The sequence below is a fragment of the Diachasma alloeum genome, unplaced genomic scaffold (assembly GCF_001412515.2).
Source record: "Diachasma alloeum isolate Michigan unplaced genomic scaffold, Dall2.0 Dall_scaffold_00271, whole genome shotgun sequence".
Lineage (NCBI taxonomy): Eukaryota > Metazoa > Arthropoda > Insecta > Hymenoptera > Braconidae > Diachasma > Diachasma alloeum.
The window spans coordinates 1,014,488-1,032,993 of NW_021680410.1; the positions used below are offsets into that span (position 1 = coordinate 1,014,488).

The following is an 18,506-nucleotide window of genomic DNA, read 5'->3' on the forward strand; positions in this document are numbered from 1 at the left end:
ATTCATTAAACCTTCAATGAATTTCCATTTACCTCTCCACGATTAGTGAATTGATAGAGTTTACACAACTTAAGAAATACTTCTCATCGAATCGTTCATCTTTCAATAATTTAATATCTACCATTCAATAAAGTGCACGAGAGTGCATCGAGCAGAGATACACTGTTAAAAATTTTCGTCTGAATTCGTGTCAAATTCTGATAATTTTTATAGTGTTCAATTTCCACTGAAATTTCAGGAAATATTGTCATTGAAAAATCAAATATTCCATTGATTTTCTGTTCGAATGATCAGAAAATCAATGAAATACTCGAATTATCAGTTACATTATTCCGTAAAAATTCAGGAAAAATTGAAAATTCACGTCATTTTATTTCTGAATATTCATGTTCCCTTGAAATTGAAAGGAGTTTTAAAATTTCATAATCATTTTTCCCTTAAATCCAATTCAACGTCACTCTCATGAAATTACGTTCATATCTTCCATGCGTTTTCAAAAAATTTCCAACAGTGTACGTTATGGAATGATTTGACATCCAATTTCATATAATATACATCTATCATTATTCGTTCTTTGTTCACAACTCTGACTAATACTATAGTAATTATGAATATTATGTACAAAATATCGCATTCATCATAGTTTCACGGAGTTTATACGTTATTTTTCGTCTGATGATTGAGATAGCCCCGTTCTTTGAGAAGATCGTCCAATGCCTCTTGCGTATAATAAACAATTAAGTGGGACGGTTCTACCCCCTCGAATACAGCGTAAACAGACGGTTTCAGATTGTAGAAAAATAGTGGCTGTCCGCGTGCTGCAAAGTCCTTTGTCAATGTTTCGATGACAATTGCTGCTGTATAATCAGCACCGTAAACATGTGAACAGTCAATAACCACTGGTGTCACTGAATTACCAATACAACGACTGTATTTTGTCACTAAATTTCTCACGTAATCCACTGAGGGAAAGATTAGACAACGATCCGGTGTTAACATCAGGTACTCCACACCGCAACAAGTCTGAAATCATAAATAAATCATGAATTCATTATTCATTGGGGGAAATCATCGAGTTTTAGATTGGATGCAATACAACTCGAATTTATTGATTTTCATTTTCACTGTTGTTTTCATTATCAGCAATGGCTTCTATTTATTGAGGTCGTAAAACGGTACTGAGATTGCAAGGTAATTGTGCCAATTGTTTTCTCGTTGCGATCAGACAAGGAGGACTTTTACATTTTTTATGGTGATATTTTTATAATAGTATTTTCACGCGAGAAGAAATCAGAGAAGCAAAAAATCAAATAAGAAAGTACATTATTTTCAGTTGCATGAAGGGAACACCCAGAACAACAAACTTTATTTTGAGACTTATGATCTCAAGTTGAAATTTGCAAATATTTCAAATTGACAGTTTCAAAAGTCTCAAGTTGATACTTTCAATAGTCTCAAATTAAAACTTTTAAAAGTCTCAAGTTGAGTCTTTGAGAACTTCATTTGAAGAATAATTTCAAATTGAGCTCCGGAAATCTCAACTTGAAGTATTCAAAAGTATTGATTTAAGTCTATAAAAGTCTCACATTGAAACCTCATTGAAGTCTCAACTTGACACTTTTAGAAGGCTTAAGTTGAGATCTCAAAGTTGCAAATTTGGACCTTCCAAAGTCACAACTTGAGACTTTCAAAAGGCTTAATTTGAGGGTTCAAAGTCTCAAATGAAGACTTTCCAAAGTTTCACCTTGAGACCTTCCAAATGTTTAAATTGAGATCTCACACTTCCCAATTAAGAGCTTCCAAAGTCACAACTTGAGACTTTCAAAAGGCTTAAAATGAGGGTTCAAAATTTCAAATAAAACCTCCCAAACTCTCCACTTGAGACTTTTAAAAGGCTTAAGTTGAGATTTCAAAGTCTCAAATTAACACATTCCAAAGTCATTTTTCACAGAAAATACGAATTTACATAGCGTTCCATATCTTGTGACGTCACAGGATATTGTTGGGTAGAATTTTGCAGTAGATCGGAGAGGAACCAGGATAATTATCGATATTAGTTTACAAACAAAATTTACTAACAAAATTGGATTGTCCAGACCGGGATTTGAACCCGGGACCTTGCGATTCTGCATCCAGTGCATAATCGAAAGGTTTTGAGACTTTCGATTATAAAGTCGCAAATTACATAAAGTCAATTACAAAGTCGCACATTGAGACTTTCAAAACTATCAAACTACGACTTTTCAAAATATTATTTCGAGACATTTAAAATCTTAAAATAAGTTGTAATTTTTATGAGTGAACTATTTTCAAAATCATCTGAAATCTGTGGCATTAATTTGCTGAGATTTTTCCGCTCAACTATTCTCAACGATTAAAGCCTGGAGCATAACATGAGAATAAATTCAATGATCATCGTAATTTTTCCGTTCAGCACATGAATAACTATCAATATTCACAAAAAACACAAAAGCAATAATAATCCTTCGATATCTATTGTTCTGATCGAAACAACGTGAATAACAACATCATGAAGATTAATACTCACTCGTAATTTTTCCAAACAGATCTTTGGTCTCGCCGCGTGATACAGAATGAATAAAACATTGAGACCAATTCCAACGAGGATGCCTACTTCTAATTGGAGCACTAAGCATGCAACAAATGTGGCAATGCCTGGCACCAAGTCCGTTTCTGTTGAAACATAAAAACATAATAGTGATTATCTAAGATTATTTCCATCAACTCCTTCCCGCGTCGAAGAATCTAATGATAAGTCTAGTGCAAGTCTACGGAAGAATTGCGCGATCTTTGTTTCAAGGTGATCGTGTTGAACTGTCACGAGAAATATTTTTTTTTTCATGATATACATTTGATATCTGAACGAAGAGCGCGTGACTATTGCGACTTGCGCATTTTTTTGTATTTCCGCAATGCAAAATACCTTCATGTAATCTACATGTTTAATGATGAGGTCGTAAACCTTCTCCGCTCAAGAATAATGACATGATATTGTGTATATATTCACTGGTGGGTAATAATAGTTTTACTGCGAGTACAAAAAGTTATTTTAAGGATATCCAAGTACTTTGACTATATGCTCTCCAGTGAAATGCTTTTTTAAAATGATTTTATTATTTAAACTTTGCAGATCTGAATTTGAATCTCGATATTGAACCGTGAAGAAACATTTTAAAAATCAGAAAAAAAATAGAAAGTTTACTTTTGGAGAAAGATTGATGAAATAATTTAAAAATTGCAACCGAATTTTTTTTTGAAAATTCCGAGCATTTTCTATAAATAATTTGTGAACAATCAATTGTTCACCATCAAAATCATTTGTTCGGAATCATAACAAATTTCTTCATATTTAAAATTTTATCAGAAATCGATTTCATGCCTACAAAAAATTAGGTTTCCAAAAGTTTAAACAATTTCAATTATTTATTGGTAAACAACGAATGTTTAAAAAAATAATAATTCTGTGCAAAATGTAATTTGAATGACGCTGAATATTCATGATTTTTTTTTAAATTTTTCTCACGCAATTTAACTGACAAATTTGATGATTGAAAATGGTTGAATCTCTATACTAACAGAAAAAATCAGTTTTATCAATAGAATTTTATTTAAACCAACTATCATTTGATTGTTATTTTTCAAAGAAATACGATTTCATAGTGAACATCAGTTGTCTCTTCTTGAGATACATTTGATTGGGAGAAATCGAATTTCTCTAGAATTGAAGTTCCTTTCATTGGTTGCAATAATGAGAGTATTTAATTTCTTTCTAGCCAAAAGTTTGCCAACTCCAGAAATTCGTTGGTTTACTCAAAAATCAAAATCATTCTCATGACTAAATACGTTGTTATCTCAATCAACACGATCATACGTTGTTCCAAGTAAATTATAATTGAAGTGAGCATTTCGTATGTCGAATCAGGATGAATATTGTTATGCGGAAAAAGCTTTGAGATTGTAGTAAGATGTCGTTGAATTGAAAGAAGTTTGTATTTCTTGACTAAAAAAATCGCATTAGTTTACAATAACAGAATCACAGATTACGGCAATTCTATACAAACTTGGATATCACAAATTTCGTTCAATGTGATGTACGGAAAGCTCAATTTAAACATCGGCTTCATTCGAGAAAACAACATTCAATTCATTCCTCAATGTAATCATCTCCTAAATACGAATTTTTGATCAATTCATGAAAGTAGAAAATTTCTCGACTGGAGATAATATTAAGTTATATTAAGTAAAAAAATCGAACTTTTCCATTTTCGTGATGAATCCATATGATTTGACGCCAAGAACTGTTGTATTTGATTCAAGTAAATATATCTCACGAAGAAATAATTTATATTCACCGTATGATCTTATTCATTTGAAATTGGTTCAAGTGTACAATACTTGTTTTAAGAAAGAAACATCTCAATAAACATAATTTTTTCTATCAATATAGTCTGTACAATACTGTAAAAGATACTTGGATAGCCTTAAAGACGAATATGTAAGGTAATTAATTATTCCTGTTTATTATCACTCACTTTTTGTCCTCCACATGGGCTTTATTACCTTCACCTCAACCATAAAGATAACAGCGGCTATTATTATTGCTGCTAAGCATGCCTTCGGTATGTAGTAAAAATATGGAGTAAAAAACAATAGTGCTAGAATAACCAGGATGCCTGTTGGAAAAATACCAAAATACAATAGGTCATAAAGAGCATTACGAAAGTGTACCAAAAACTATAAAAATTACGATAAGAATTTTCCATTACCATGGATTGTAATGATTTACCTGTATAAAGTCCACCGAGCGGTGTTCTAACGCCTGAGGCATTATTAACAGCACTTCTGCTCAATGACCCACTACCGGGAAATGCCTGAACAAATGAGCTACCGATGTTTGCCATGCCTATGGCTATCAACTCCTGGGTAGCGTCGACAGGTTGGCCATTTCCTGAATTAATGATTAATGAATACAATAATCAGAAGTACCGGAGACATATGTAATTCTGTTCAGTGGTGAGTGGTAACGGCTTTAAAGAGTGATATTTATCATTTTTCAAGAAAACTACAGATCGATAGTACATAAAAAATTTAGTCTTCTTTCTCATTTATGCAGACAGATGGATAAAAATTTTATTGTAGTATCACTTTATTATATTCACACAATATTGCAAGGAATCCCGGAAAAATAGACTACGGAAAATAGTCAAGTCAGACGGGGTTTGGGTGTGTGAGCTATTTTTCCCTGCACGAAAAATGTTTAGGGAAATGTTTAGTAAAAATTACGGAACTCACAGTTCGCTCACCGATTACAGAATCAACTCAGCAAATTTAAGTGACGGTATTGTAATTTTTCACAAGAAATTCAGGTAAAAATTACGGAACGCTCTGGAAAAATGCCGTGATTTTGGATAAAAATTGCGTGACAGTTCCGTAAAATTTCCTACAACCACATTTCGCTCCGGAATTACGGAAAGGATACGTAATTTTTATTGAATATTTCTCTCCGTGGGGTCTATTTTTTCCCGCCTACTGAATTTCATGAACCTGGATTATAAAATTCAGCGAAGAACGTTCAACAGCGGCGATACAAAGTGATCAATGATAATATTTACCAAAAGCTTTGCAAATTGCGACGTCCTCCATTAAGGCAATCAGCGGCAGAACGAATAATCCACTTCCCAGATTCGAGCACATATCGAAGAATGATGCCGTTGTGTTATCTTCTCTAGTATAACTAAACGGTGGTAATTGAACATGTGGCATTCCGCTGGGCAGATTTCCTGGAATAAAGCCCACAGATTTGTCAATTTCAATTGTAAATATCATCATATAATTATCAAGCTCGAATCGTTACTCACGAATTAATTTAAAAGGTGTATTTGGCGAGAACCAATATCCTAATAATCCACACAGAATGACCAGAATGGCATTTCTGGAGGTTCCAGTCAGCCACGTAATTTTAGTTAATATTCTGTGACGACGCGTTCGTAGCGCATCATCTGCTGGGCCAAACTGTATGGCTGCAACTACCTGATAATGAGAAACAAGTCTAATGAATATATCGGCGGAATAACGGCATTGTAAAAATAATAATTAGGATTTTCCTTAGAACTCATTTAAATTGCAATTGTCCTCTAAATTTTTAATAATTTTTTACGATATATGGCAAATTCTCCCAAATATCGTCATGGTTTTCGGGGTCAAATTTCATATTGTTGGGTATTAGGTACACGGAGAAAAATGTTCAGTAGAAATTACAGAACTCACAATTCGTTCACCGATTACGGAATCGACTCAGAAAATTTAAGTGACGGTATCGTAATTTTTCACAGGAGATTCAGATAAAAATTACGGAACGCTGTGGAAAAATTCCGCGACAGTTCCGTAAAATTTCCTACAAACACATTTCGCTCCGGAATTACGGAAAAGATACGTAATTTTTATTGAATATTTCTCTCCGTGTATCGGGTGAAATTTTAGGTGCATGCGTGAAAAAATATATTCTTTCCATGGGATAAATTTATTTTTAATTCGATGTGGTGGAACAATCAATTTACGCATTTTTCGGGAAATTCAGGATTTTTCCTAAAAAAATGTATATAACATTTTTTTATAAAATTGAAACTGTAGCCGTCAGATTTAATTGAAAAGGAAATAGAAAAAACTTCCATTTGAGGTTTCTCCCTTATTAATGGAGTTACGAGGTTAAAAATTTAGGACAAACCTCTCCTCAATATGTACAACAAAAGGTAAAATTCGCAACCCAATACGAAATTTGACGCCAAAAATCAGGACGATATTTGGGAAAATTTGCCATATAATATTTTCAATATAATTTTCATAATTTATGATGATTCCATGTCAAAAAATTGCATACAAATTGAAATGAACGAAAGCCCCTCGATAATCAAGAAATAATTACTCTGAGAAGTAGAAGAAGTGCGATACAACAAACACCGAGTACTGAGTCCCATATTTCAGTATCATGAATATTCTCGAACAGACTTCTCCACAATTGTATGAACGTCGCACCTTTGGCAGGAATTCCAAGAATATCTTTAGCCTGTGTGCTAACGATTATGAATGCGACGGCTGAGGTGAATCCCGAGCTGACTGGTCCAGACACAAAGTCGATGAGGAATCCTACATTTATAAATGCGATGAAAAAAAAATATAGTCAAGGTGATTTGCCCAGTATGTCACGTGCGAAATGCCAATTCTGTGCCAATAATAATGCTAATATTTTCAAAATGATAAAGCCTCAACATCGCGCACAATCTTGATAATCTGTTGATCTTTCACAGTTAATTTATGATCAATTCCAGGCTGATCATAAATTAGTAAAGAATGCAAACTGGTTCTACTAGCTCGTGATTTTTTTTAATCGATATTCAAAGTGATTTACCCAGACCAAATATGCCCATGAATAGTTGGACGAGTCCACATAGAAAACAGAGGAGAATCGCGTGCAAAACTTTTTCTTCGAGCTGAGCGACCGCTTGATACGTTAACAGCGAGACTATCGCGGTGGGACCGAATGGTATGTCTTTGCAGGATCCAAATATGATGTAGATAAAGCATCCTAGGAAACTGCCGTACAGTCCGTACTGAAAAAAATATGTTTTTTTTTAAGCGCATAACAATTGCATATAATTTTTAATTATGATTGATTGAATGAATGACTGGATGGTTTTCTTCTTTTTCTATGCAAATGAATAATTAGCGTTTGTTTACGATCGCGAAAAAAAAAACCTGAATTGAGTATAAAATATCCTTGAATCAAGTATATTTTATACTCAATTGGGGGATGGGTATTTCAATTCGAAGATGATTAATTTGTATCAGGCCGGGTTGCAGCAAGCCCTCTCAAGTGTAATGTAAGGGTCAGGCACTAAGTGTCAGAATATAAGGGTCAAAAGTGTAGGTTAAAAAATGAGGGCCACCCACTTTTTTTACTTTTAATATTCTGCCCCTCTTTTTTTAACCCTAACATTCTGACCCTCCTTCCTTCACCTTTACATTCAGGCCCCCAGTTTTTGACTCTAATATTCCGCCCCTCATTTTTTAACCTCCACTTTTTGACCCTTATATTCTCATACTTAGTGTCTGACCCTTATATTACACTTGAGAAGGCTTGGCACAACCCGTGCTGCTACGAAATAATCATCCTCGAATGGAAACACCTATCCCCCATTCGAATATAAAATATACTTGAATCAGGTTTATGCATATACTTGATCCTGCTATAAAATCTACTCAATCCAAGCATATTTTCTTTCCGCGATTGTTCGAGAAAAATGCCTCTTCCATTTCCTGAACCGTACTGTAATTTTATGATGAAATGCATGGGAATGATAATACTGTGAACATAGTAATGAAAATAACGTCAATTACTTGGGGTGGTAATCCAGCGACATGTGAATAAGCCAATGATTGGGGTATTACAGTGAGTCCAACTGTTATTCCAGCAACAATATCACCAACTGCATCGGCTCCATTGTACTTCGGCAACCACTTGAGCACTGGTAATCGTTTATAAAGCATCTTCTTTGTACATACGGATTTGATACGCTGTCCTGCGTACTGAAAGGCTGATTTGAAGACACTATCTTTATGCTTGACCTCGTCATCCCCAGGTTCCTCGACCACTATTTTTTGTGAATAATTTTCAGGTGTGAATAGGAGGTGGTATTTTCGGGAACATGGACAAACATTAATTTTTTTCGATGCCTTCATCAATACATTGCGTTGATGAAGGCCTTGAAAAGAATATTTTGAAAACAAAAAAATCGAAATCGGTCCATTTGTTTTGTAGATATCTGTGGAAAACGATTTAAAAACGAATCGCTTTTTCTTCAAAACTATTGAATTATTAGCTCGATCGAGCTGAAATTTTGCACAGTGTTAGTCCTCATCACGACCTATAATTTGACAACATTTCAGATTTTTTGGAATTACTTTAGCCGCTTTATTACTCAGTTTTCTAAAAATTGACCACCGGGAAGGTGGCGGTGGTCACATACAGAAATGGTCGCCAAACTTCATATTTTTACGTGGCAGACTATTCTACATCATTTTCAATCAAAATTCAAGAATTCGAGAATCAAAGGATTGCAAGGATTTCCTTAGAAGGCAAAAATTGATTTTGTCAATTGAGGTCTCTAAAAAATTATATTAGTTTTTAAAACAATATATTTCCCAAAATTCCTAAGGAAAACAAATTATTTCGGGCAGATGAATCATTTTTTCCCATGTTAAATGAAATTGCGCATCACGCGACTCTACCGGAAACTCGCCAAACGTGCTGGGGCAGTGTTGAGTGAATTCACCAATGCTAGAGCCTAAATAACACGGCGGGGAATCCCCGCGGAGATGACCAGAGTGGCAGGGTCGCATTTTTGGGGATTTTCAAATTTCATGCTTCGAATGAAGCCTTTCTAAAATTTTATATGAAGACCTTCGCAATCCTAAAATGAGGTATTATTTTTTTTGAGTGTCGATTTTCTCATCATCAATTCGAAAAAGTATTGCAGATTCTTAGTTTACAAATTTTCCCATTCACGAACAGCAAAAAAAATACAATAATTTTGATTAACGATTCTCTTCTTGACGCCTTTTGAACACATATCACACTTTTTTATCCATCATACTTACTTTTTGGATATCCTCATTGTGTGCCGAAAACAAATTCAGTAACGTTTTAAAATTAATCAACCAAATTTTGAATTAATCAAATAAACCAACGAGAATTGAACATTGAAAGTGTTAAAAAGACAAGAGATAAAATATTAATCAGTTGGAGTGTATAAGCAGAGTAAAAACTTACAGATAAAATTAAATGAGCCCTGCATATCTGAATTTCGTTCATCGCTCGAATTCCGCAACACGTGTGACGTATTTGAGTCATGAAGATCAAGATTTTCTTGTGAGTCCTGTATTCCCCGGTTCACGTAACCACTGATTGATCTATCATTCATTTTATTGACATTCTTGCCGTTCCGCATTTTTAAACAATGTCTTCACCTCTCTAGCTCCTTCCGCACTCTTTTTTGCTGCCAATTCGTGCTGCTGTGGTTGATTTTACATCCCTCCTCCTGCAAATAATAGTTGTGTGTAGAATTAACCAACTTGATACAGGAAAGTCCCATTTTATGTATCACTCTGTTTACCTAGTTCTAGATTATCCAACGGTGGCATTGGGATTGGAATTTTTCGTAAACATGAATCAGACATGGGAAATCCGTACGTGGGTAATCGCAATGAAATGCACAAAAAATGCAAAAAAGTCATGCCCATAGATTGCGGAAAACTGCGGATTTTTTGCATTGAACACTGATGATCATAATATGTGGACGTCCACATGAAAAGGGACCACTTTATCGATATGGTGTTATGTATACTCTGATAATATTGATAATATGCCGCACATTTTGAGTCCAAAATGATCTTCATGGGGTCAAAAATGACGTCGTTGGAGAAGATGGAAAAAACAATTTAACAATGGTGCAAATGGGAGTTGCTGACACAAAAATGTGAATATCTCGGAAACTAGAATCGACAAAGTGGTCCCTTTTCATGTGGACGCCCACATATGGATAAAATTATTTTGTATATCTGGTGATACTGTTATTCAAGTTTAACCAGGTATTGACGTTGATGATGACGTCTAATTGCGACTAAGATTTGAAGATATTCAGAGTATACACGGAGAGAAGTTTTTTTAGAAAAATTCTGGAGAGAATCATTTTAAATAGAAATGAATAAAAAACATTGTAAGTGAATTTTTTTTTCAATTTATAATTTTTAACTGACGATTACTCCGGAATATTCTGATTTTTATATTTGATTTTTGTAGATTAATGATTTTGGCCCTGAAGAGGAGTGCATTCAGCACTCGAAATATTGGCAATCAAATTAAAACAAAAAATTGTGAAAATATTAGTTATTGCTTTCTGTGACCGCAAAATTGGCCCTTGGAAGGTGTTTTTAATCTAGAGAGAAATTTTTTAGAAAAATTCTGGCACTGGAAATTTTATTGAGAAAACGTGAAATGTTCCCTGTATTTTTGTGAAAATTTCACAGACATCCTTGGACATTTTACCTTAACAGCACTAGAATTTTTCACAACCGGTGGATTGCGATTTTTTCCACTACTCGTACCAGAATTTTTCTAGAAAATTGCTCTCCTTGTGCCCACCGAGAGAGGTTCCTGTTCATTGTTTATTTTAGTTTATTTAGTTTATTTTCGGCATTCATGCTCCGAATTTTACCAGAAATCGATTTCATGCTTTAAAAAAAAAAGATTTTCGAAAGTTTGCACAATTTCAATTATTTATTCATCAACAACGAATGTTTAAAAAAATGATAATTCTGTACAAAATTTACTTTGAATATGGCCGAATACTCATGATTCTTTTCGAATTTTTTTCACGAAAAATTTGAAAAATTTCAACTTTTTTTAATCAACAAATTTGACGATTGAAACTGTTTCGATTGAAAATAGTGTGGTCTGTACCAAACTGTAAAAGATACTGAGATATCCTTACTTAAAAATTCTCGTGCATGATACGGTAGAAATAAATTTTTGGTTGATAAGTTTTTGAGACATGATTTATTTTCAATCAAGAATTTTCATTTGTTTCATTCACGAAAACAGGATATTTTCAATTTAAATTTTTCTTACCATGCATAACACCTACAAATTACCATCTAACTCATAGTTATTAATATTCATCAGCAATGCATTAAATCTCATTTTTATAAATGTTAGGATCAGCTAATAAATCATTGCACGACAATTACCCGAAGGAATCTCGTAAGAACACTACATCCAGCGCGTGTGGAATTCCTCAATACTCAACGAAATTCCGCAAAGTCCAGCGGTTTAAACACTCGATAGAATTTTCCGGTTACGTGATGGGACCATCAATCGAAGAAAAAAAACGTGCAACGGAAGAATGTTATTTTTCTTCCATTCCGGAGAATATCCTCGATAACTCGCCAAAAATTTTCCTACAGTCCGATCATTTCGAGATAAGCAAGGATTCAGTCTTATCCATTCAATTGCCACGTGATGAAAACATTCATCAATCAATTATGCGCGCAACTCGCAGAGATATGCCACAGTTATATACATATAGCTGCAGGTGCAACACGATTGTTACCGTTGATACGAGTGAACAGACTACATGCACGTGATGCACTGTGCGTTTCCGTGCATTGCTCTGGTAATCAACGTTTTTCAAGACTTTCTAGACCCCCTTTTATCTGTAACCGTTAATGAAGCAGTAAATGATAATGATTGAAATCATTCTTTTATTTGTGATAGTTGAGGATAGTTGGGGGCAATCCCTGCTTCGAAATGATTTTCTGCTTTGAAATGATTTTTCAAATTAATGTGGCATTATAAGGACTCTATCGAGACACGCGGTAGCGTACGGGCCACGAAAAGTTTTGACTCGGTCTGTACAAAACATTAGGCCGATCGGCGCCGCGTATCTATACACAAAGCAACTACTCCTTCCACTACCTCCGAATCATATCCATCAAATAAAATCCGAACGTGATGAGCTGCATGAAAAATACTCTTAATTACATCGGGCCGTGTAATTAACTGAATTAAATCGAGACACGCGGTAGCGTATGGGCCACGAAAAGTTTTGACTCCGACTGTACAAAACATCAGGTCGATCGCTGCCGTGTATATATACACAAAGCAACTACTCCTTCCACTACCTCCGAATCATATCCATTAAATAAAATACAAACGTGACGAGCTACATGAAAAATACTCTTAGTTACATTATATAAATCGGCCACAAGCTTCTCATTGATGTAATTCAGTAGCGAAGTGGTAAAACGGTTTAAGTCGACTCATCTCTCAGTTGAGTTTTTGAGGAATATTTCCGAATCTAAGGGAGATAGCGAAATTTTTGTAATTACATTTATTGTAGCACTCAATCGACTCTCCAAAAAAGGTTATAACAACAATTTTGCTATCTCCCGTAGATTCCGAGATATTTATTGAAAACTGGTCGATATTCAAAAATGACTTGTACCGTTTTACCACTTCGCTACTGAATTATTTTTTGTTCAAAGCAATATTTAAAAAAATACGCGCACAGCAACGGGTCCATATGCACATTCTCGCAGTTCACATTATCTCCTATCATTTTTTGTTACTGAGTTGGTAGCAGTGCAATACAACCACACGCGTCAAGGAGGGACACCGAGAATTTACAAATTGAATTTGTTGCATGAATGATAAATTCCACAGATGTTTTTTAATTGAATTCCGTGCATAAATGAATACTCGAAGAGGTAAATTAAGTCGGAAAATGTTGAATGAATAATTAAAAGTCGATGGAAATGGTAACTGCGGAGTCGAACTATTTGTTTTGTTTCCGGGTCCCCTTAAACGCAATTAGTCAAGGAGAGGGAGAGGGAAAAGAACATTAAAAAAAAGGAGAAAGCGCATCTAAGAAAGATGTCCTCTAGGTACGCCGTGAGGGTCATCCATCAGTTGACCATACCTGGGCGGTTCGGGAAGCAGCAACCAGGTAAAAGGGCGCAACAAATTAGGGAAATTTCAAACTGGAGGATTCTAACAAAAAAAAGGGACCATTGTCCAAATTTTCCGCAGTACGTGATTTCTCTGAAATACGTGGGATTTGAGAGTTTCTCACAAGTATTTCAAAGTAATTTACAACGTTGTACGCCTAGGCAAGGGTCTGTTTTCCGTCTTTGTCGAACTTGAAAGAGGATTAGAGAGAGGTTTGAGAGACTTTAAAATTTTCTAGAAATTTACGGTTCCCGGATTTTTTCCCCGTGAAAAATTCCCGGGAGAAAAATCCCCGGAAAATGTTTTCCGGAAAAGTTCCTATGTGCTCCAGAAAAAAATCCGTGTAAAATTTTCCTGGAAAATATGAAATCAGAGACATATTCGTAATGTCCATTATTTTCTTGAAGTCGACAATTTCTGAACATCATGAATAATTTACACAGACCTTTTCGTCAAAATAAGATTCAATTCTTCAAATAGAACAGCTAAAACCACACAAGGTACTAATATTCCAACAAGCTAAAATGATTAATTTTCAATATAATCAGCAACATACAAAAAATTGAATATGGATTTAAAATTTATATATCAACATTGGTCGCTAAACAATGAATGGACGAAACAATCGCAAATGAAAATTAAAGCGATTTTTGTCATTAATTTTTTCATTTTTCTCCTTCTAAGAAAAAACAATAAATTCAATTAGCATTTTCTGAAGAAAAACTCTAAACAAAATCCCACATGAAAAAAATTCGTAAGGAAAATTAATCTCAATGAGAACAATTTGGTGAGAGAGGATTGGCGGGGAAAAAATTTCCGGGAATTTTTCAACGGGGAAAAACCCCGGGGGAAAGTTCTACATGGGAAAAATTAGTGAGGGAAAAAAGTTCAAAGGGAAAAATTGACGGGGAAAAAAATCCGGGAATTTTTCTACGGGAAAAAAAACTCCAGCCACCGAATGTCTCAATTTGAAAAATTGAAAAATCTCAATGTGAGTATTCCAAGTCCCAAATTGAGACTATAAATCTCACAATCAAGCTGTTTTTTTTGGTTGTAGAATCTTCTGCAATATTCTAGGGAGATTTAACAATATTCCTTTAACGATTTACGAGCTTCCCACACAGATCTTGAATTTTCCAGAAAATTTTTGCATTCCCCGCATCGACAAAAACTTAAAAAAGACAAAAATTGAATGTTTGACGATGGATATCTCAAAAATTGGCGTGGAAAAAATACTTGAAATTTTGGGAGTCGTTTTTACATGTCCTCAACAACATATGATCCAAATTTTAGGTCTGCAGTTCATTGCGAAATTTTCACCAAGGATAACTCACTGAGGAAGTACCTTAAGACGATTTGACAATAACCATAAAACCCATCAATTTCACTTGTTTGTCATTCAGCTGATATTAACAATTGCAGTCACGTGAAATTCATCATGTCAATGGTGAAAAAAAATGCTGAATGTATTTTTCGGAGGCCAATCAAAGCATTCAAAAAACAAGTGACTCATCCTTAACAATCTTCAGTAAACACCTCAATTTTATGCCTCAAAGATCACACAATAGACGCAAATATTATCACTCCCGTTGATTACATATTTATCAACAGCACGTGACTGTTAAAATGAAGTGTTATCTTAAAGGTAATAATATGGAGGAAAATAATGATAATTCATCAAGCAGAGGAGTGAAACACCAAAGTCACTAAACTTTTTCTTTCTACCGAAATGCAGTGAAATTTCTAGATAGATAGGCGTTATTGACATGTCAGTAACGAAGGGGTAAAACGGTTTAAGGATCTCCAAATATTTTTTACAGTGGGGTACAGACCTCACTATAGATTCAACCATTTTCAATCATGAAATTTGTGAATTAACTTGCGGAAGAAAAATTTGAAAAAAATCATGAATATTCTACGTCATTCAAATTACATTTTGCACCGAATTATTATTTTTTTAAACATTCGTTGTTTGTAAATAAATAATTGAAATTGTCTAAACTTTCGGAAATTAATTTTTTTAAGCATTAAATGAATTTCTGGTAAAATTCAGAATATGAATAAATTTTTGACGATTCTGAACAAATGATCTTTATGTTGGAAAATTGATTGTCAATAAATTATTTATAGAAATCGCTCGTGATTTTCAAAAATTGCAATTTTTCAATTATTTCATCATTCTTTCTCCAAAAGTAAACTTTCTAATCTTAATTCTAATTTTTTAAATGTTTTCTAACTTTAACATTGAGATTTAAGTTCAGACCTACAAAGTTTAAATAATAAAATCATTGTAAAATGTCCGAAAACTTGACAAATGAAAGTTCTGATGTTTGACCATAAAAGTAGGAAAGCATTTCACAGGAGAAAAAACAGCCCAAGAACTTGAATATCTTCAAATCAATTTCGACTACGGGTCAGTTTTCTCTAAATATCTTCGAATCTGAAACAAATAGCAAATTTTTTGTTAAAACCTTTACTGAATAGCCAATGATTTTTAAGTTGGTAAATTCATTGTTGATAAATTATATTACAGAAAATGCTCGTAATTTTCAAAAATTGCAATTTTTCAATTATTTCATCAGTCTTTCTACAAAGGTAAACTTTCTAATCTTTTTTCAAATTTTTAAAATGTTTTCTAAATTTAATATCGAGATTCAGGTTCAGACCTGCAAAGTTTAAATAATAAAACTATTGTAAAATGTCTGGAAACTTAACAAATGAAAGCTCTGATGTTCGAAAAGGAAAAAAGCATTTTACAGGAGAAAAAATAGCCCCAAGAACTTGAATATCCTCAAATCAATTTCGACTATTGCTCAGTTTTCACTAAATATCTCGGATTCTAAAGCAAATAGCCAAATTTTCACTAAAACCTTTATTGTAGAGCCAATTAAGAGTTACAAAAAAGGTTATTATAAAAATTTCGCCACCTCCCTTAGATGCCTACCAGAAATTGATCGAAATTCTGCGACATTAAGCCAAAGGGCCCGTGCCCTAACATTGAAAGCCGCGCGCCAACTCACGCCGGGATGTTTCCGCGCCACGAAATATCCACTAGGGCTTCCCAGATACTCTTCTACACCTCATATCGACTTCATCTTTGTCCCAACCATGAATTAGAAGCGCGTTTCCATATACTTGAAGAGCAGCCTGCACACAGTCGATTACGTGAGTAATGAATATATCGAATGGAGCCCTACATACACTTGAGACCATCTCCATGTATTTCTTTACGCAACGATCACTCTGTTTCGTAACTTTCAAATTTTATGTTACTCCATCCACAAAAGATTCAATAAGAATGGATCCTCCACCGCCACCGAGATATCTATTCTCTTGCAACGTCAACGTGGAGTGTTGAATCGCATACACTTGAGCATCATGAATGTATGCGTCGAGAATTCATACACTTTATCCGTTTGTTTTACTCCACAAATGGTGTAGCGGTTAAAGGAATCGATAAAACAATCCGTGATAACGAATGGATAATTGAGTCCACTTGCACCAATCGTCGATGGCCTCACATTATGCGCGTAAAATCGCGCAAAAAGTGAGCGGAACATGTCAAAAATTCTGACAATGTGATTGGAAACAAGATCATTTTTCAAAGTATAAAATAATTCATTAATATTGCATGACATTTATAAATGAGTTTTTTAATTTCCAAAAATAAAAAGAAAATGAAGAATGAATTATTTGCCAAATATTTGCGCATTGTCAATGCAGGAAGTACCCAAATGCCTAGAATATATTTGCATACCCAGTAATGTACAATCGATAAACGTTCAACTATCATAAAAACAACTTTAAATTCCGAATTTATTATTGTTATTTTCAACAAAGGCAAACCGAAGCCGAGTGATGGTACTCGATAATGGGTCAGCCGGTTTGATTGAAATTGTCTGGGCTCATTGATGACAATAAATCACCAATCTCTGTCGTTTAAATCCTCATCATCAATCGCATTAAGCCAAATAGGAAAGTGGAATCGACTTAAGAGATATTTCATTGAAAATTCCTGAAACTATATTATGAAAACCAACTCGTCGAATTTTCATATTTTTCATTTCTGATTTGAATCAAGGATAATGTTGCTCATAATCACCTCCAGTGTCACCAGTTGCTATTATATTCCTGGACTCCTGAACGTTTCTCTCGTTTCCTCCTCTGAGCTATACATTAGTTCAATTAATCCCCGTAATATTAAAAATATGCAATTAATCTCGATTGAATACTGTCGGTCTACGAAGCAACACTTAAGGCTCTTTTTATAAAACACTGGTTACATTTGATGTGCACAAATCACAGAGACTAAACGTGTAAAATTGAACGATCGTTCGAGGGAGAATTTAAAAAAAAAACTGAATCGACATGAATCTGAGGAGCGCGTTTATAAATGCCCAGAGTCGTATTCACAAATGTGTTTTCCGTGTGTATCACGCGGTCTGACTTCCCCTTCTCAGCCTCGCCCTTCTCCACGAATTTTTCCCCCCTGTTACCCGCACTCGAGTCAACGTCACTCGAACGCAAACCAATCGGAGCGCAGCATTCCTCAAGGCTCGTATTTACATACCCAGTTTGGGAATGAGATTCCCTATATACTGCATGTATATATGGATCTCATTATTTTTTTAAATATTTTAATTGTATATATATATTTTTTATCAAGACAATTCACGTGAGTCGATTATCGTCGTCTCTTCCATTAGGACTAATCGGTGTAATCAAGTTTTCCTTTGTTTTAATGATTTATTTTTTTTGTCATTAGAGTCACGAGTTTGCCTACCTGTTGAGCCTCAAATGTTAGGGCTCACGTGAGTGTAATTAACCGGTGTGGTAGGATCGCGGTGTTATTGGAAATGTGCTGCATACGAGTGTAAGATATGGATGACGGTATTAGTTTGTACTTGCGTATGTTACATTTTGT

General features: G+C 34.4%; 1 protein-coding gene across 1 annotated transcript; it reads right to left on the minus strand.

Moving 5' to 3' along the window:
* Positions 1 to 517: 517 nt before the first annotated feature.
* On the minus strand, positions 518 to 17,982 carry LOC107037908 (sodium-independent sulfate anion transporter). The gene is made up of 11 exons (XM_015256731.1): positions 17,685 to 17,982; positions 9,848 to 10,115; positions 8,416 to 8,669; positions 7,427 to 7,628; positions 6,944 to 7,164; positions 5,880 to 6,051; positions 5,634 to 5,801; positions 4,808 to 4,969; positions 4,554 to 4,694; positions 2,549 to 2,694; positions 518 to 1,023 (listed from the first exon to the last, which is right to left on the minus strand). Exons 2-11 carry the CDS (start codon positions 10,023 to 10,025, stop codon positions 655 to 657), a joined length of 2,013 nt encoding a protein of 670 aa, XP_015112217.1. The 5' UTR covers positions 10,026 to 10,115; positions 17,685 to 17,982; the 3' UTR covers positions 518 to 654.
* Positions 17,983 to 18,506: the final 524 nt, after the last annotated feature.

Bases quoted from the DNA above. Each gene is read 5' to 3' on its own strand.
- LOC107037908 (XM_015256731.1), bottom strand. From the start codon at position 10,025: ATGCGGAACGGCAAGAATGTCAATAAAATGAATGATAGATCAATCAGT. The intron at 4,970-5,633 runs GTAAATATTATC...TCATTAATTCAG, and splicing joins CGCAATTTGCAAAGCTTTTG to GAAATGGCCAACCTGTCGAC. The intron at 2,695-4,553 runs GTGAGTGATAAT...ATGTTTCAACAG, and splicing joins GCCCATGTGGAGGACAAAAA to AAACGGACTTGGTGCCAGGC.